The sequence below is a fragment of the Papaver somniferum genome, unplaced genomic scaffold, assembly GCF_003573695.1.
Source record: "Papaver somniferum cultivar HN1 unplaced genomic scaffold, ASM357369v1 unplaced-scaffold_57, whole genome shotgun sequence".
In the NCBI taxonomy this organism is placed as follows: Eukaryota; Viridiplantae; Streptophyta; class Magnoliopsida; order Ranunculales; family Papaveraceae; genus Papaver; species Papaver somniferum.
This window is the reverse complement of record NW_020648415.1, coordinates 1452085-1473447: the sequence shown is the minus strand read 5'-3', so window position 1 is coordinate 1473447 and position 21363 is coordinate 1452085. Positions and strand designations below refer to the sequence as shown.

General features: G+C 37.3%; 2 protein-coding genes across 2 annotated transcripts; both read right to left on the bottom strand.

Moving 5' to 3' along the window:
• Positions 1 to 12086: 12086 nt before the first annotated feature.
• On the bottom strand, positions 12087 to 13735 carry LOC113343265 (patatin-like protein 2). Its single transcript, XM_026587511.1, has 4 exons — positions 13595 to 13735; positions 13277 to 13461; positions 12814 to 13174; positions 12087 to 12716 (listed from the first exon to the last, which is right to left on the bottom strand). The coding sequence occupies exons 1-4, from the start codon at positions 13733 to 13735 to the stop codon at positions 12087 to 12089; spliced, it is 1317 nt and encodes a 438-aa protein (XP_026443296.1).
• Positions 13736 to 18003: 4268 nt separating this feature from the next.
• On the bottom strand, positions 18004 to 20181 carry LOC113343355 (IQ domain-containing protein IQM4-like). The gene is made up of 3 exons (XM_026587576.1): positions 20063 to 20181; positions 18190 to 18389; positions 18004 to 18068 (listed from the first exon to the last, which is right to left on the bottom strand). Exons 1-3 carry the CDS (start codon positions 20072 to 20074, stop codon positions 18017 to 18019), a joined length of 264 nt encoding a protein of 87 aa, XP_026443361.1. The 5' UTR covers positions 20075 to 20181; the 3' UTR covers positions 18004 to 18016.
• Positions 20182 to 21363: the final 1182 nt, after the last annotated feature.

Here is a 21363-nt window from a genome sequence, read left to right as displayed (position 1 = left end):
AGAGATGAAGTAAATTAGTTAGAGCTCTACTTCGTCATTGTGACGTAAGCCTAAGACAATTTTTGTACTGATGCAATTCAGTGTTCATCATTGCAAACTTAGACATTGACCTAGTTACATAACTTATAAATGTTGTCTTAGTTTTCGTATTTTTGACTCTTGCTGTAGAGACCAAGGTATTAATTGTATTCTGATGGAATCTCTGAATGATTTATCTTAAATGTGGTTATCGTGTTTTGATTGTTCGAGGTAGTGTAGAAACAGATTTCTTTTTCACTTGTTTAAGGTTAGTTGTTCGAGGTTTGTTTTGTTGTTAGGAGAAAATGGACAACTTCTTTCTTTAAAAAAAAATAATAAAACAAAAACAACAACATAATGGTTTGTATAAATGCCTGCATACCCTCCTCTAACCTTATCTTCCTTCATTTTTCTTTGCATGCTCTCTTCCCTTATTCTTTCTCCTAGCTTACTTCTAAGTCATTATGAGTAGTTACAATTTATACAAACATTTAAGTGGTCTCTCTGTAGCTCAGAAATATGCTAATTACACGAATGCGGGTATTCTACCAACTCCACCTACCTTAATGAGAGAATTTGGTATTAAAGAGAACAGTATTTTGGCCAGAGTTTTTTCCACTCAAATCTATACAACTGAAGATATAAGAGGAGTTTTCGTCACTTCTGGGGTCTCAACATTGGTTTTCAAATTCTTGATGTAGATCCGAACTTGTTTATTATCATTTTCCGAGCTGAGGAGGATTTAAAATGGATAGCACTCAATGGGTCGTGGTATCCTTATGGAAATGTCTTATCTGCAAGATCAGCATATCCAGGAATGCAAATCTCTTCCGATATTGTAAAGGAAATACCTCTTTGGGCTAGTATCTGATCAAACTCCAAACAGGAACACAGACGAGGAGAACGCATAGGTTTAATAGTCAGAAGAATAAGAATAGTGAGTAGAGTTGAAAATGGGAGTTTCGATTGCGAACCAAGAGTACTAGTATGGGTAAACATTGAGAGACCCTTAATCATGAAACTTTTGATAAAGGTTGATCACTTCCCGATTCGAGAGCTTACTTTCACCTACCATCAAAGTTTTGTACCCTCTGCTTTCGCTTAGGACACAAAATCTTCAACTGTGTTATTCGTCAAAACGTCCGTTAGAAGATATTTACGATATCTCAATGCATTCCCCGGGTCCTTCTGATGATATCTACTGGCTAGACGACACTCCCATTCAGATATGGAACCCACAAGACAACCCAGATGCTCATGGCATTATGCAACCTGTAGAACCCTTCTTGTCCATACCAGGAAATAGGGAAACCCTTTTGGAGCTCTTTGGTGAACCTCATTCTATTGTCGTACCTACTATTAATGTACCATTGCACTCTGATCATAACTGTGAGGTCTTAAGGCCTGTATATGACGATGATATGCCGGAAGCTTCTATCTTGGGAAAAAGAACTTACCCGTTTAATCTGCCAGAAAATTTTATAACGATCCATGGTGAGAGTTCTGAATCGGGTGAGTCTGGTAACTAGGAAACTAGAAGGGTTTTAAACTCAATAGTTCCAGCTGATATTATTATGGAACATGAAAGGGAATTGGAAACGGTTCAAACTAATCAAACTACTGGGGAAGAACCAGTATTAGTGAATAGGAGATTATCATTTTCTTCTTATCCCTTTGAAGATTCCTTAGGTAACCTTGCATCCCCAAACTCTGATGAATCAACTGCTAATTCACTCTTTGCTTCTTATGATAATTCAGTTCAATATGTTAAAAATCCATTGCATACATCACCTGCATCTTCTTCTGTTCATCCCAAATCTTCCACTTCTTCGTTTGGTTCTTTATCAAATATTGGTGGCTCCATAAGATCCAAATATGCATCACCTTCATCATCACCTTGAACAAGTAAGTTCTTCCCCGGACGATCACTCTTCCTAAAATCATATGCTTTATGTCCTTCGTCTCCACACTTGTTACATTTACGTTGAAAGACTTGTTTATAAGTATTGGATTTTGATGGAATGTTAGTAGTTGGAGATCGATTTGTTGGAATTGGAGAAATAGTATTTTTAATACCTCCTTGAGTGTGAGTACTCCAATTGGTATGTGAAACTCTCCTTGGATATTGCTTCTCCAAAGATAATTCCCTTTGATAAGCTTACGACACCGAATAAATATAAAATGAGTTTAAAGTATCTTGATATTGCATTCTCAAACATCATATATACCTTGCTATGGTTGTTCTTCCATTACGTTAATATCGTTCCTTGCAATCAATTGATAGAACTCTTTGGTGTAGTCATTAATCGACTTGGACCCTTGCCTAAGATTTTGAAGTTGTTGATAGATAAGTCTTGTATAATTATGGGGTAGAAATGCAAGTCTCGTATGTTTCTTAAGCTTCACCCAAGATTCAATTTTAGCTTGACCTCTTATCAACCTCATTTGTTGAAGTTGTTGCCACCAAGCGCCGGCTCTTCCTCGAAATCTAGTTGCAACCAACCCAACCTTCTTATTTTGGGGCACTTCCTTGAACTCCAAGATTTCTTCAACCGTTGCTAACCAATCAACAATTTCTTCCGGAGATAAACCCCCTTGGAATTCCTGAATATCATCTTTGAGTCCACCTTCCCATCGGTTTGAAGTAGTAACATTGTGGTATCTCGGTCTTTCTTCAAACTTTTATCGTCTCCCTTGTGGGTGAACATGACTATGAAAAGAAGTGGTCTCCTCACCCGTCACTTCTTCTTCATAATGATGATGTTGAGTTCTATATTGATCTTGATGATATTTAAGTTACCAAATCTTGAAAAAAAATCTTCAAATTTTGCATCCATTCTTTGTTTCATTTCATCAAACACTTCATGCTTAAAGACCTCTAATTCTTTTTTCATAGAAATTTCACCTTGATTAACTCTTTTCCTTGGAGCCATAATGAAAATCACAAGGAGAATGAACCCAATTTGACAATAGCACACACAAATATTCAAACCCCCAAGCTAATAATTAAATCTTCTCCACAATTTCCCCAAAAAAAGAAACCAAAACTCTTGATACCATCTAATGTAAAGTGAAACTTCTACTTGCAATAATAATGTAAAATTGAATCAAAAAAACCATGAAATAGAATTACTAACCTTTCAATTTAAGCTTCTTCTACCCTTAGAATAAGGAAGAAAAAAAAAATCAAAGTTCTTCTCTATAATACTTACAAAATCTACCCAAAATTAATTGGAAGCTACAAGTTTGTTGAGGCATCTCCTCACATCAACTCAACTCAAAGAGAAAGATTGAAGGAAAAGGAGTTATATGGGTCAATGTTTGGATGGTTCAACTTATGGCCTAGAAAACGAGCCGTGAAAAGAAAACTTCCAGGTAACCAGTCCGTTGAAAGAGTTACAGTTGGGTATACCAACCGGCGCCGTTAACATTAAATAGCATTCGATGTTTACGGCCAGGAAACCCAGTCGTCGCCGACAATATTATATAACACTTAATAATTCCCATGCACATACGAAAAATCTGGCCGTAAATTTATATTTACGGTCAGGACCTTTTATCGTTCCATCCGTAAATATTTAGTAACGGCTGGGAGTTCATCAAGAACTAGCCGTTGAATGTAATAATGGCCAGGAGTTCATGGTTTTCAAGCTGTGCTTAGACCTGACGGTTAGAAACGTAGGGTTTTCGGAAGGAAAAAATCGAAACTTCTTGCAACTCTAGCCTTCAAAACTGAAATTGGAGTTAGATTAGAGGTATACCTGGTTATCTTGAGTATTTATTTCTTGGATTTTTTCTTCTTCTTGGGTTGGTCATGTTGAGTTTGAGAAAAAATTGCATGGTTTTGTGCAAAATCGGCAAAGAATTGATCGTTGTTGATGGGTATTAATATGTTATCTATTTAGAAGATGATCAAAAGTCTTATTTGAATCACTCATTTCCAATCCCCAAATTTTTTCTTCTCTTCTTCTTATTCTTCTCCTCTTCCGTCTAATTTTTTTTTTTTGTTATTTTGATTTTCATCTCCATCACTTAACTTAAATAAATGAATTAGTCTTAATTGAATCACTAATCATGATTAGTGATGTTAATCAAGTTTATTATTTCAAATCAAATGAGGGGATATTAGGTATTGTTGAAAATATCCGGATAGGGGTATTGGCTATTGCTATTTGATGACCCAATGAAGCCCAAAAAAAACCAAGCCTTTTTAATCCTCAATAATGGGATTCGAATGTAAGTGGCCGAGACTCACAAATCACTCTTTTTCAAGGGGTTACGTACTTACGTTGGATTCGACAATTTACTTTCGCCACAAACAAAGTGGGTTTGATAGTTAACTTTTGCCACAAGTAAATTCGATTTGCTTAAAGTTTCGGAGCAATTGACTGGAAGAGATTTCGGGTAAACTACGTAAAGCGAGCACCCTATTAAATCACCTATTAAAGCGAGCACCCTATTAAAGCGAGCAATTGAACAATTTGCAAACAACAATGTCAAGATCATGCTTTCCGGAGGAGATCCAAGAAGAGATTTTATTAAGGTTACCTGTGAAATCCATGTTATGTTTCAAGTCCGTATGCAAAAGCTGGTGTGAATTACTTTCTAGCCGTAAGTTCGCAAAGGATCATCTTAATCTTATCAACAAAAACCACCTTACAAACACAAAAATTATGATCGGAGTCAATGATGCTAAGTCCGAATAGGCTGATGATATATTTTACTCCATAGATTATGCTTCAATATTATCACCGACGTCAAGCAGGTGCGACGTGTTACAAGATATCCAAGATATCTTTCTTTCCAGATATAGATAGGTTGTTACTGTATATCTTCTGTGTATATTCTTGTATATTTCTTTCTGACCAAGTTAGAGATCTTTCCTGTTTTGTATCTTCAGTTCTTGTATATAAGAACAGTCTCATGTAATTGTATGCACTCAATTAATTCAATGAATCTATTCGATTCAGTTTAATCTATGCCATGACAATTTCTGTCATGGTATCAGAGCTGATCAAGATCTAAATCAAACCGTGTTTCCGCTGCAACAAACAAATGATAACCAGTAACCAGTATCAGAATCATAAAACTCAAACCCTAGTGTCATATCTTCTTCATCATAGCCCAACATGTCACGTGAAGATTATCAACCCATTACTGTGAAGTTTGATGGAACAAACTACAATCATTGGTCTTTCTTAATGAGAAGTTTCCTTAAGGGAAAAGCCATGTGGAAATATATTGACGGCAAAGCTAAGAAGCCTGCAAACGGAGTCGTTATCACTGACAAAGGAAAAGATGCAGGAGAAGAAACTGCAGAGAGCTGGGAGATCAATAATCACAAAATATTAACCTAGATAAGCAACACAGTTGTAACATCTATAAGCATGCAACTTACAAGCTTTGAGACTGCCAAAGATGCATGGGAGTTTCTCTAAAAAAGGTATACCCAGATAAACTTTTCTCAACGTTATAAGCTAGAACAGGATATTCGATCTATGAAACAACAGATGGAACAATCTGTCTCAGATTTTCACTCTGAGATGTCAATCATATGGAACCAGTTAACACCAATGGAACCGAACTGGACAGCTGATATGGAGTTATGGCAAAATTACAGAGAAGAGTCTCGATTAGTTCAGCTCTTAATGGCATTAAGAGATGAATTTGAGACTGTGAGAGCCTCAATCCTCCATCGATCACCTCTTCCGTCTATCGAAGCCTGACTGTCAGAACTCATCACTGAAGAAACTCGGAAAAGAATCAAACCAGATATACCACCAGTGTTTGCAGTTAATTCACGTGCAAACTTTAACACTCATCTCAACTCTCAGAAAACTCATCGTGATTTCTCACAAATCCAGTGCTACAACTGTAAGAAACCAGGCCGCCTAGCCAAGAACTGCACCGTGCCATCAGTGCAAAGTGGATCACAAAGCTCAAACACACAAATAATCCAGCAAGGATCAAGCTTTCCAATCCAGTGCAACTACTGCAAGGAACCATGGCATACAGTAGGAAACTGTACATCCCCTACTTCCAGAAATATGAGAGAACGAAGAAAGTTTAATGGAACTGGATACACATCTGCACCATCCAGTTATGCAGCACCTGCACAATCCAGTTACACAGCACCTGCACCATCCAGCTACGCAGCTGCATCCACACCAAACAATCTAGCTGACATACAAGAAATGCTCAAGCAAGCACTCTCAATGGGTAACAATAATGCTACAACAGCATCTGTATTATCTGCTTCCATAGGTAGCTTCTCAAATGGATGGTTCCTTGACTCAGGTGCCTCTAACCATATGACATTCAATTCTAGCATATTTGAGCACAAGAGTCCTATTATTACACCAACAATTCAAACTGCAGATGGATCTGAACTAAATGTTAGTCACATTGGTCAGATTAAAATCTCTGATAAGATACATGTTTCTGATGTGTTACTTGTCCCAAAGATAAGAATGAACCTTATATCAATTGGACAATTATGCAATCAAGGACTTAACAAATATTTCTTCTCTTCTGGTTGTGTGATACAGGATCCCAAGACAGAGAAGCTTGTTGGGATAGGCCGTAGAGTAGGAAGATTGTACCTCCTTGAAACACTGATCTCTCCTCAACTGTCAAAGAGTGAGCTTGCCTCCACTACAACTGCCAATTCCCTCTCTTCAACTGCATCTCCATCTGTGTCTCATTTTATGTTATGGCATTCTAAGTTAGTCCATGTTTCTTTCTCTCGTCTCACTTATATGATCAATAATGGATTATTGGGAACAACTCAGGTTGATAAAGAACCTTATTGCATCTCATGTAAGCTCGGAAAACAATCTGCTCTACCTTTCAATAACATAATCACTCATTCTGTGGAACCTTTTGATCTCATTCACTCAGATGTCTGGGGAAAATCTCCTGTTACCTCCAAGGGATGAGCACTATATTATGTTATCTTCATTGATGATTTTTCTCGTTTCACATGGATATATCTTTTCAGTTCTAGATCAGATTTTCTTAAAATTATACACAACCTTCTCTAGAATGATCAAAACTCAATTCGGAAAAACCATCAAGACCTTCAGAGCTGATCAAGGGGGAGAGTTTATCTCAACTCCTTTCAAATAATTTCTCGCAACAGAAGGTACCCTTCTTCAGTTATCGTGCACTGAAACTCCACAGCAAAACGGCATAGCTGAGGGAAAACACCGCCATATCGTAGAAACATCTAGAACACAACTTCTGTCAGCATCAGTTCCATCTAATTTCTGGGGTGAGTCAGTATTGACTGCAGTCTACACAATCAATCGTATTCTATCCATAATTACAGAAGGAATGTCTCCATATGAATGTTTATACAACAAGAAACCAGACTATTCTGAGCTTCGTGTGTTTGGATCAACGTGTTTTGTCCTCCTTCCTGAGAGAGAAAGAACCAAACTAAGCAAGAAGAATGCTATATGTGTATTCCTAGGTTATGGCATAGAACAGAACGGTTACCGTTGTTATGATCCAGAGAGTAAAAGGCTACGTGTTTCTAGACATGTTACCTTCTGGGAAAGTATACCCTTTTGGTCTCTTCCAATTAGTAAATCCTCCAGCTTCGAGCAGTTCTCTTACCTGGATCCCTTTGAGGATGTGTCCTCAACTATCTCTCAGTCACCCAATTCTCAGTCTACTATCATTCCCAATCCTCAGTTCACTCCTCAGTCCACTGTCATTCCCAATCCCACCACAGATATCATGTTTCTTGAAAATCTAGAGGCTACACCAGATCACTTTATGGCTCATCCTGACACTGCTTCTCAAGAAGGGGATCCTGCTAATGATACTCTACCAACACGCAATCGTCGACCACCAATAAGGTTTGCAGACTATCACTGTTCTCTATCTTCCATCTTATCTGTGCATGCACCAACATCTTACAGGGAAGCATCTATAGTTCCAGTTTGGAAAAACTCTATGGACGAAGAATTAGTTGCACACAAGGAAGCACACACTTGGGATATGGTTGTGCTTCCCCCAGGAAAGTCTGTCATTGGGAGAAAATGGGTATATAAGGTCAAAACTGATTCAGAAGGTAAGATTATTCGGTACAAGTCTCGTTTAGTTTCACAGGGATACACTCAGGAATATGGTATCGACTATGAAGAAACTTTTGCACCTGTTGCTCGTATGACTACAGTTCGTACTCTGCTTGCAGTTGCAGTTGCTCGTAAATGGAATTTACATCAGATGGATGTGAAAAACGCCTTTCTTCGTGGAGATCTTCAAGAGGAGGTGTATATGCGACCTCCACCTGGAATGACCCATCCTTCTAACCAAGTGTGTAAGCTTCGTAAACCACTGTATGGACTCAAACAAGCGCCTCGTGCTTGGTTTGAGAAATTTTCCAACGTTGTTCTACAATTTGGATTCACTCAAAGTGCATACGATTCAGCCATGTTTACTCGTTCAACTGCACAGGGTATGGTCATTCTTCTCTTATACGTAGATGATTTGGTTATTACAGGTGATGACATGAAAGGTATTACTGCTCTTAAGACTCATCTTAGCTCATGTTTTGAAATGAAGTATCTGGGTCCTTTATGTTACTTTCTTGGCTTAGAGGTTAATCGCTCATCTGATGAGTGCTTTATTTCTCAAGTGAAATATGCCTCAGATACTCTTCAGCGTGCTGGATTAACGGATAATAAAACTGCAGCTACACCTCTTGAATTGAATAGTAAGCTTAGTCCTTTTGATGGGAAACTCCTTCCTAATCCTACTTTGTACAGACAGATTGTGGGAAGCCTTAATTACTTAACCATTACTCGACAAGACATCAGTCATGCAGTGCATATTGTTAGCCAGTTCATGGCAGCTCCACGATCAACTCATTATGCAGCTGTTCTCAGGATCCTACGCTATATCAAAGGCACTTTGTATCAAGGTGTTAAATTCTCATCCACTTCTGACCTCTGTCTTCGTGCATATTCAGATTCAGATTGGGCAGGAGACATCAAGATCGACGTTCAACTACAGGGTATTGTTTATTTCTGGGTAATTCTTTGATATCCTGGCGCAGTAAGAAACAAAATGTAGTTTCACGCTCTAGCGCTGAGGCAGAGTATAGATCTCTTGCACATTCAACTTCAGAAATAGTTTGGCTGTGCTGGCTTCTAGGGGATATGGGAGTTCATCTGACAGCACCCACTCCACTATATTGCGACAATAAGGCTGCTATTCACATCGCTCATAATGATGTCTTTCATGAACGTACTAAACACATTGAGATTGACTGCCACTTCGTTCGTCATCAGTACAAGAAACGGACTATAACCTTATCCTTTGTTTCTTCTGAGTTGCAACCTGCTGACCTTTTCACTAAGGCATTGTCCTCTGTGCGTCTCAAGCTTTTGCTCTCCAAACTCAACATGTCCTCTATCCCATGTTGAGTTTGCGGGGGGGTGTTACAAGATATCCAAGATATCTTTCTTTCCAGATATAGATAGGTTGTTACTGTATATCTTCTGTGTATATTCTTGTATATTTCTTTCTGACCAAGTTAGAGATCTTTCCTGTTTTGTATCTTCAGTTCTTGTATATAAGAACAGTCTCATGTAATTGTATGCACTCAATTAATTCAATCAATCTATTCGATTCAGTTTAATCTATGCCATGACAGTTTCTGTCACGATGGAGCTGTTCTGCTGGATTACCCAAACGACAATAACGACATTAATAACCATTGGATTATGGGATCTTGCAATGGCTTGATTTTATTATTGACCACTCCTAGTGAAGAATTATTTCTTTGGAACCCATCAACAAGAGAGTACAAGGAAATCGTAAGAGCACCGGCGGACGTAAAACACCTTTCCTATGGGTTTGGTTACGATGCCAAAACTGATAACTACAAGTTGGTATGCATTGGAACTGGTGAGTCTAGTGATGACGGCAAGCTTAACGATTTTTCTGAAGTTTATTCATACACAGATGGTTCATGGAGTAGAGGCCAAAACATCCCTTATGCGTGTTCTGATGAAACTGCTGGTGCGCTTCTGAATGGCGTTCTTCATTGGTTAGGTGAAGCTACTCATTGGTCAGGTGATACCGCTACTCGTGTAGAAACTATAATTTGCTTCGATATTAACAGTGAAAAGTTCATGGATTTGCCATTTCATGAATTAACTATGACATTTCCAGAACAGAGTTTGGATGTCGGAGTGCTGGGAGATTCCCTTTGCTTAGTTTCTAGTGTCTGTGACGTTTATCTTGATGTATGGATTATGCAGAATTATGGAGTGAGAGAATCTTGGACAAAGGAATTCACCATTACCCAAGAAAGCATTACTGCACAACCCCGTTCCTTGATAGAGGTTGGTGATTTTCTCGGTTTATACGACCGCAAGGATAATTGTGTTACGATCCTGAATATAAATGATATAGTCGATGGTTGTTTTTCCTCGAAGAGCTACGTCGAGAGCTTAGTTTCAGTGACGAGTACAATGGGAAAAAAACAAGATTCTTATTTGAAGAAAACCTCTAAAGTTACAACCGAAGCAGCTGCAGATAAAGAAGCAACACGCAAACGTGATGAATTAGCTGAAAGTAATATTAGTTCTAAAAGAAAACGAACATCTGATGAAAACCAATAATGCTGCTGCCTTTGGAGGTGTTAATGTTGTTCCTTGAGATATTACTGCTTATCGTATGAACAAATTTCCATATGTGAAATGACAAAGGCCGTACACAATCAATGTACCATATCTCATGTGGCCTGGTCTTAATGTAAGAGACTTTCCTGCATAAGCAAGGAAACTATGTAAGGTTATCGAACAACTTTCATGAAGGCATCTATAACTGTGGAAAATTTGCAAATTTGCCAGCAGGAAAAAAGCGCAAAACATAGTTTCAGAACAAGGAAGAAAAGACCTAGTTAGGAACATCTTAAACAATGAACTCTAGAGTACAAACATATGGATTTCAGTTTCCAGCAAACTGAAATGTTGGTGCAATTACAGCCATATTGAAATATGCATCAGCGATTACTGTGACAGATTAGAAGAAAAAAAAAAGAACCCAAATTTACTAAACAAAAGTGCAACTAATACAACTAAATACTTCATAGTTGCTTGAGACCAATGAAGAGTTAAAAGAGTATTGTTGTATAAAACTAAGAGAAATTCTAAGACTCATCTTTAATGTTTGGACATCCAACAAAAATCCTGATAATGCTCAAACCCTCATTGCCATGAGGAAAACAGTCTCTTCAGTTAACATGAGTGCGTCAAACTCCTCCTCCTCAGAGTTTCTGGTAGGAGAATGAAAATTCAACTCTACTGGGCACAAATCATCTAACGTTTCTAGACCAGCTACCCTTCCTTCCATGAATAAAAATGCTGAACATGTAGTTATCAGCTGAGATTTCAGTAGCCTTCATGGACTCAAACAACTCTGATCCATGACACATTTCACCATCATTGCCAGATGTTATGTAATGTAACCTGTAGTAACTGTTACATTTGTCTGTTTCGGAACTGCAGATGTTGAAGTCCATCATCAGGAGTTTGAGCACCACAGGCATTTAAATTCAACTCGACATTAGGGTTTGTAGCATCATGGGTTGGAACATTGGGAGAGGTACGAGGTTGTGTACTTTGTTGCCGATTACCCAAGAAGGGCATAGCCTGAGTATTTCAAAGGGATGTGGAGGGAACATGTTAGTTCATTATACAATGATGTCGTTTCCTGATGAGGCCCATGTGGATAATTTGCACCAAATAAGCATCATAGAAAAATAAATAATAGAGACACAGAAGTGAGACGAGACATAGTAAAAAAATAACTGTATCTTTTAATTTGGATACGCTAACGATAGAAGTACATGTTTAAATTTAATAGAAGATATATAATCATCGACTATACCAGCACTCCAGTACAGCGAAACGATGAGATTCGTGAATAGTACGAGAAGGAAAATAAAAGATTTATGGATAGATAATGTGCACAAATTTGAGTATTACAATAACACCACTAGCATCCATGGCACTAGGAGAATGATAATGTGCACAATAATACGAGCACTAGAGACAACTTGATAACAAACTAGCATCCATGGCACTTTCTTTATCCGAGACTTTACTGTAGTTTTTTCCAAGCCGATCCTTCTTTTCACTTGACAACAGTTTGGCAAACCTCACGAGTGCTTCTTCGTTTGTTTCTTCCTGGATATTTTGTTGATCATTATGCACAACGGGTTCAAGTTGACCTGTCTCGACACTCACTTGTGTAACGGGTTTCTTTAACAAATCCTGGCCTAGTCTGACAAGATTTTTCAGATTTTCAGTTGTTGCTATGTCCATTGAAGATAATGAACTACTTTCGGTCTTGGTGAAGTTATGTTGAATTCTGAAGAACTCGATTTGACTAGCACCGAGCCAGAGTTGAGAGAGACCTTGGATACATGCATTGTCGTAATACGATATATCAGACTCCGCTGGAGAGAACAAATCGCTGAGTCCATTTGTGTAGCGTAACCAGTCCGCAACTCCCCATTTAGCTGCAACGTCAGCTGTTATTTCTTGCTTTTCTGCCTCTACTCTTGTTGATGACCCTGTCCCTAATGATAGTATCAGAACTTTTCCCTTTCCTTGGGTGAAGAAATTTGGATTTCCCTTGCAGACTCCGGGAAGCAGTCCATATGGAAGCATGATCTGCATACATGGAGAATTGTATTGATCAGAATCTCAGTGACAAGAACTTCTATATTTAGATTCATAGAACGGAACTAATTAATATGTGTATTCTTACCGGGCAGTTGGCAGCTACCCCACCGTCGATGAGGTTGAACTCTCGTACTTGTTCCTTTTCATTGACTTTAGCTTTCACTTGGAATCGGTGAGGAGGAAGATAAGTCGGTGCCGCAGAAGTGCCAATGCAAACATCGGAGAGTAGTGGATCCTCTACTAAAGAGCTATTTGCCTTTTCAGTTGTAAAAATACAGGTGTGTCTTAACTTTATATCATAGGCTGGAATAGCAACGGAAGTTAACGTTTGATGCAATCTAGTATTTCCGAGTAACTCTTTCAAAAGTCTGTGAAGATATTGGCCATCGTATTTAGGTCCTCCAACCATGTCATGAATCCACTTTTTGGCATTGTCAAAAATCCCACTACATATGTAAAAAACCAAATTAAGAACATAGTACAACCAACAATAATGCGATAATACTTGATCAAGCAATCCAAAAAATCAACAAAAGTACATAATATACCGATTCGGTTGTGGGAAGATCCTTGAGCAGTGGTCGAGGTAGAACTGCGGTATTTCTTTAGCTGCAAATAGCGGGCGGTTTTGTGCATTTGGTGCAGTCAGCATGGCTGTCACAAGTCCACCAGTACTTGTCCCACTGATGATATCAAAATAATCCGCAATTCTTGCATCTGGACCATCCAATTCCTATATAGTTAGTTGCACAACATAATTCAATATTAGCTATAACTGATGGGATCAACATTGAGCAGACAAAAAGAGAGACTGTAAACATACAGTAAAATCAATGCATGCATTACTTAGAAAATTATTATTATACCTGTAGTTTAGCTTCAAGAAATCCTAGAATGGTGCTTGGGATAATTCCTCGGACGCCTCCACCATCAATACAGAGAATTGTGATTAGTTTGGAAGGTGGTAATCGATCATTATGACTTGCAGAGTCCTCCACTTTATCCATGTCGATGATTAAAAAAACAGATGAAATCAAACAATTTAACAAACTGGTAAGCAGAGATATAAGAATATAAGAAGCAAAGATAAGTAAATGTAGTTTGGTTAATGAACTGTGGACGAGTATATATAGGCTTAGAAAAATTGTGGATAAGTTCGTAGTTACATTGATGATTTGGATTATTGGATAATAACATCCACTTACAGTTTCTATAACTTGAACAGTTTACTTAATACTTCTCAAGTCTCATGCCTTTTTTGATGATCAGTTCTTGATTTGGAAGTTGTTTTAATGATCTAGATAAGCAGTACCATATTAAGAATGCTTAATCAGCAAAACTTTATCCATTAAGGCTTAGAGTTAGCAACTCCATTATAGGAGCTTCAATGGATATTCTCCTCTTACAGGGAACCTGATCTGATCCTATCCACCACGTACACTTTCCTTTTATTTATTTTTCCTATCTATACGAAAGTGATTTTATCTATAGTTTTTCTAGCTTGATTTCTTTGTTCAGTTCTTTCTCAATTCAGTCGTTTCCTAACTTCATTCTAAAGGTAGGTTACGAATATGGCAAGCAAGTGTCACATTGAGGTTAAGCTTCAGACCTATGCAGGGGATAAACTAGGCTGCAACCCCATAAACACATTTCTAATTCAAGAAGGTATTAGTGTAAACATTGCAGGCAAGTTGTTAGCTTATTTCTTAGTAGCACTTGTAAGCTAATGTTGATCAGATAACTTTGGAAATACACCTTTCTTCGAAGCTGTCAAAAGAAGAAATGATCGAGTAGCTTCGTTACTTTTCAACCAAGGAGCATCACTGCACTGGGTTTCCCCGGTTTAAATCTTTCGAACTAGATCGGATCATCTTCTTGTCTTCTTAATTTAGTGGGTTTGATGTACAATATAAATCAACCCTATTGTCTCTTTTGTGTCGTTTTGATTTTTGAAGTTTTTGTGTCGTAAATGCTGAAATCGTCACTATCGTGATTTAAAACACTTTGACTGTTTGTAACGGCTAATAACTCGCTATTTTCAATCCTAAACTCTTTATTAGTCCAACCAAATGACTGACAATCATTTTGCTCATTCATGCCATATTTCTATCATTCTTCTTTGTGCGAGAGATTGGATTGTTTGTTATTTTCACACCCGCAATGGCAGCCAAATGTGGGCCATGGCCCATTTAGAGCACATTGACACCATTCGGTCCATTTCACATACCAGATGATGTTGTGTGCAAACTACTCCCTTTTGGGACAATTTTATCTTATTGAAGAAGGCAATGAAGAAGACAAATTCTTCAAATCAAAATGGTAGAATTTTAATTCACTGGCCATTCCTAAAATATCATCAAATTTGTTGGTGAAATTCATGTTTTTTAGTTTATATGTAGAGCTGCACAAGACCCGGTCCAGACCCGGTGACCCGCTCCAAACCCATAATTCCCGGACCTGTACCGACCCAGACCCGGAGTAGCCAGTACAGGTACCGGTTCTGAATGTTAATACCCGGAACAGACCGGTACAGGTATTGGTTCTGGCCTATTCCCGATCTGTACCGGACCGAAATACCCGGTAAATTAGAGCCATTGATATTTTTTAGGATACTACATCCTAGCCATCCCTTGTAGGTTTAGTCTCATCTTCAAACATAGGGTATTTCATTTTATTTTTTTCGTTTTTCCCGATCTGAACTCCTCCTTCATGAAGAGTCTGAAGACGAGAACAAGAACAAGTGAACAACAGGCACCATAGATCGTGAAATTTCTTTGTTCATACATATCATTTTTCACCCCCCACAGATTCAAGGTTAGTCCTGGACTCCTGGCTTGAATCTCAATTTTTTTTCTCTTTTTTTTCTCAATTTAGAAATTTGGTTTCCTTGTTTTTCTTCTGAATCTTCTTGGGTTCTTGTTTACTGATTCCTCTACAAAGTAAACAAAGATTCTTAATAAGCTTAACGAATAAGGTGACGCACTGACGCTGATGCTGTTGTTTGAGTTCTGAAAGAAGTAGAAAATGGTAAGATTATTTAGGTTTCTGAATTGATTGATTTCTTTCCTTGAAGTTGATTTGTGCTGATAGATTAAAGATGAGTCTTCTGTAAATTTTGAGTTAGAGTTTTGCATGAGGTTTAATTTTTGAGTTTGTAGAAAGTTAGGGTTTTCCCCTGTTTTTCCCAAAAACCCAAAAATTAGGGTTAGTATGAATAAGGGTGACTGTTTTGGAATCCACAGATGAAGAAGATGAATTGGTTAGGATTGAATTTGGGTTGATGGTTTAAGGTTCTGCATAGGAGAATTAGAAACTAGGGTTTTAAGTTGTATTTAAGAATTAATTGGATTGTTTTGGGAGGAAGATGAATTGGGTGTTGCTGTTGGTGTTCTTATGTAGAAATGGATCTAGTATTGGTAAATACAATTGATAAAGTTGTTCTGTTGATATGAATTTGGGTGGTGAATGATTTGGATTCAGTTGAAGGGGTTTGTATGAATTAGTCTTTGTAATTAGGTTTGGATAGAACTTAGGTTTGGATTGAACATATTAGCAAATATTACCATTCAAAATCTAAATATAGAATCATGAGAAATCAGTGTGTAGAACCTAATGTTTGTTTGGCGTTTGATCACTGACAGTAGACTTAATGTTGTAATGTTGCTCATATAGTTTCTTGTAAGCTGCTTTGATTGAAAACCTTTCTCGTTTCTCTATCTTGTTGTCTTATTGTTTTACTTTTTTGTTGCAGCCTTATGGGATTCTCTGCTAAAAAATGCTTGAATTAAACTCCATGATAGTGCAGCCAGCGCCATTGGATGTTTGAACTTAAGTGTGTAATATTGTTTTAAACCTTTGTCATTTTGAACTTATTAAGTGTGTAATGTTGTTTTAAACCTTTGTTATTTTGAACTCAAGTGTGTGATGTTGTTATAAACCTTTGTTATTTTAAGTCTAAGTTGTAACTTGTAATGTTGAACTTTATATGTTGAGTGAGTTTGTTGTTACTTGTTAGCATGTGTTTCAAAGTTCAGGTAAAAACCCGGTACCGGTCTGGAACCGGACCGGTCTTACCGGTACAGGTCCAGGTACACAAATTGAGGAACCGGTAAACTCCGTGTACAGGTACCGGTTCCCACAAAAACCCGGTCCGAACCGGCCCATGTGCAGCTCTATTTATATGTATTACAATTTAATTTTAATTGTGATATAACATATTTGTATTTTATCATGTTTTTCATCTGTGACGTATAAACACTTGATGTAAGCAATCTTACTTATCAATGAAATTTAGAGGTTCGCCTCTTCCTTCGGAAAAAAAAAAAAAATACCTGATGAAACGTTTCAGATCAGTTACTCGTATGGAGATTTATGGAAATTACATTACACATGGTCAAAAAGGAATTGCCCAGAAGAAGAAAATACAGGTACAAGTAAAAACAAGGTCATCTAAGACCATCTCTTCCTTTATTCCTTGGTACAATGACCTTGCCGTGCTGAGGATACATATCCATTTAGCTAAACTGTTTCGACAAACAACCTGCTCTGGCTAAAACAAGTTACCCGCATTGTACAAAGTACTTCATATGCTCCCTTCTGTAACTGCACAAACGATATACGAAAGAAATGAATAACAAAGCTTCAATCTTTAATTTTTTATTCTATTTAAGAGTTATGAAGAGACTTACTGGTCCAAGATATTTGATGCAATTATGTTGCAAATCGTTCCTTGAGCATCATTCATGACTTACTTCTTTGCCATCTCCAGCATCAAACCTTCAACATGAAATTACGAGAACAAATATAAAGGAAGTAAGTCTATTAGGGGACAGAGCTTTAGAAGCATCTAACGGTGTTGACTGCTCATTGCTATCACTTTTGAACCATACATCATAAAACAAATGTAAGTTATGACCATTCCGAAATATTAGGGGTCAAATTAACTTTGACTTAAAACTTTTAGTGCTTTTCTCAGACAGTTCATACTAATCAAGGTCCCTGAACTTACAGCTTTAAACCAATGTTGCAAGACTAGTTTTGTGCCTTTTCGTCCTTGGATAAACTCTTTCCAACCTGCATAATAAGTTTACAATGATTGAAAGAGATTTTCTGACCAAAACAGTTCAATGGGGGACACTCTCTGACCAAATTGGTACACATAATATCAGTAAGGAAACCAAGTCCAAACAAAACTTTTGCAACTATATATGGTTATTAGTCAAGTGAGGAGTACCTTGGCAGCTCTTGTCCTTGCATGTGCCCATCGTGAAATAGAGGTTTCTGGTTTTTCAATGTTGAAGAATGATACCAAGCTTCGCTTGAGAGCAGCAAACTCCAATGCTTTCCACCGATAACATTTGAAAGGGAAACCAAATTAGATAAGACGTACTAAAATGATAAACTAGCATTTGAAAAAAAGAATTGATTAGATAATAGAGATGAGAGATTGCGAGTTCCTTACCAGAGCGCTTCCACTACAACTGCACAATCTGGGAGGTTTCTTCGAGTCCCGTAACTCTTAAGCTTAACCGCAGCAGCATCAAGCTCACTGACAGGTCTTGGAGAACAAAATTTTGGTGGCTCTACGGCGGGAATTATGAGCTTTGGATCTTTTGGTGCAATAAGCGAGTTTTGCTCCTTGCTCTTCGAAGTAATACTTGACTATATGTCACACATTAAGAAAACAGTTGAACTTTCAGAAAAATACGGACAAATAAAGTCTATGTCTCTTTCTCGAAAGACAACATTGAATGGTAAAGAGAGAAAATAACTTAAAAATGAATGCAAAAATGGTTACACCTTTTGAAAGAGTCAGAATCAAAACTTGATGTTACTAAAAACAAAAACAAGAACTATGTTATTTCATTTTTTGTCAAACACTCAACAGCAACAACTAATAGTAAGCTCATGTATTAGATACTGTATATGTATGATGAAATTTAAGAACTTGAAAACAAAAACCTACACATGGATGGGTTTTTGAGATAGAGATAGTCAAGAATGAAGAATGGTGATTTTGTTTTTTGTGTGTTGATTGTGACGGTCAACTAAAAGACAAAAGTCATAGAAGAAGAATACGAGTGTCGAGGGTACGGCCTTTTACTAGGAATGAATGCCTTTACTCAAACTAAAACCAAATAAAACAGCCCCTTTAAAGCTTTTGAATTTTTCAAAAAGGCTTGAACTCTATTTTTTTTTCATCTATGTGGAATTTTTCGATTACTAATGGTCTCTTAGCCATTTGTCATGTTGCTTCTTTTCTTCAGTTTGCTGAAAATTTCACTAAGGCTTTGATTATAAAAGGTGATTGATGTATATATGTGACGCTAAGAAAGTTCTGACAGATAGATACATAAAACTGACGTACAACAGCATAGAAAAAGTTAGAGTCCCTTTAAAAAGGATTCTTACAGAATTCCGTATGTATAGTTCTAACTTCTAAGTGAATATACACCCTAGTCAGTCGTCAAAAGACCACCCTGTTATACATTTAGTTAACTCAGCCAAATTAGGATTCTAACCGACTCAAACCCAAACTGGATTTAGTTCAACTCTTGAATGATTTTTTAAAGGCGTTTCAATCATAAAATCTGCTATAAAACAATCATAAAATCTGATTAAGGTGATTTGAACTTGTATCTGTTAAAAGTTCCATTAAAGATTAGCAAAATAACAAACTTTCAAGCTTCAAGTTCAATCTACTAGCTACTCAGTTTGATGGGATTATCATTGTGTAGGCAAGAGTACAGATAAGCTGAAGAATCTAGTTAGTTTCTGTATGAACACTTATGAGTATAATACAGTACACAGACTTTCAAAATCAATCAACAAACCGCGCATACATGCCCAAAGTATATTTCCTTCTGTTTCACAGCCAAACATCGAATCAAATTGTTCAACATCAATTTAGAGTACTTGGTGTATCTTTTAAGTACCATGTGTGTTTAAGAATTGTTTAAAAAGAATATCAGCTCAATGGCATAAGTCTGTCTATGTATTCTAGTTATGAACCTTTCAAATATGGTTGTATATCAACTGTGCTTGTAGATAAAAGAAAATGTTATGACGATTTATTTTGTTCAGTTGTATGTTTCTAGCATTAATTTGTGTTTCAGCAGTTAAGAGATCACAAAGAAAACCATGAACTCAGTGAAAGCATAATCTGTATCGAAGTTTGAAAATGGCCACGCACATAATACTGATTTAGGATGAACAAGAAAAGTGGCAAGTATCGGTAAAAAAACTATGAGCTAAATTCATAAGACTTGCAGGAACTAAACAAATGGCAGAAAGACAATGCACACAAGAAATTCAAATTCAGATAATCTACTTACCCCCATATTCATCTCTAAAAGTCCTCCATTTCAGAAGCAGCTCTTGGTAACTCAATTGACCTTGGAATACCTTCATCAATGCAGGAGCTTCTTGCCCATACGGTTTCATAAACTTGTCTAAAAAGGATTTATCTGTCACTACTACAAGTGACCACAGAGGAATTTTTCCCTTCATCAAACCCTTCCGGACAAAAATTCTTATACCAGAGCACCTAGGGACTATCCTCTCCTTCAAGCTATTGCTAAAAATCTTTGGGGTTCCCACAATACTTAGTGAATCATAACCCGTTTCATTGACAAGGAAATCCATAACTGCAGTTATTTTCTTCGGAGAAACCATCATGCAATGAGGACTTTTCCTAAATGCTGTTTGAATTTGATCCTCAGACCAACCCCTTCTCTCGTAAGCATTCATTTATTTTCTCCAATTGGCTTCACTTACTGCTGCCAATGCCCTTCTGTAATGTTGCAAGCAAAGGATTGGAACACATTCCTTTAACCTTTTCCAGAATCCTTTTAGATTTATCAGCATCTCCCATAACTGATCTAGGTTGTGTTATTAGAAACTTTGAAATATTAGATTGGGGACCTTAACATCTCAAACTCTCTAGGTTTACCATCAAACTTTCAACTACATTTACGTCGAGGAACCCTATATGAACCCTTAAGAATTGTAATGATATTGCTGTCCGTATGAAGAATGCTCTTAAGGGTATTAAATGATGGTATTATTTGGGAATCTAATCTCAGCCTCAAAGTGTATGGGTTCCTTGAATTGAAGTTTGCTAGTTCAATTCCATGAGAAAAAACCCAATTTGGGATTTAGGTGTTTTAAGAGGATCCGATAACAACTATGACGGATGCTTAGCAATGAGTTTTGAAATGTAGGGTTTGGTGAACCCATAGTTTTCTAGTAATAACTGAATCCGGTTGGGATGTGGTTCTGAAATCAACTCTTTTTAGAGACATCAACAGATACAGTCTCAGATAATCCGGAGATGAATTGATATCATTATTACTGGTACAGAAGGTATAGAAGGAAATGGAATTAACCCTAGATCTAAATAATCGCAACATTTGGATTTTGAAATGAAAAGATAAAATACAGAGTCGCTGCTGGTGATAATTATGATCCGTTGAGATTAGCTCCCACTCTACACCACAAAGATTAGCTCCCACAGGGTAAGCCCTAGAATTTTGAGAGTGAGAGTTTGATTTTGACATACTGTCCCAGCCGAAGATTTCTTTTATTTATCGGCATAGTTGTCTTTCCGTTACGGGACCGCGTGCTCAAAAGCGAG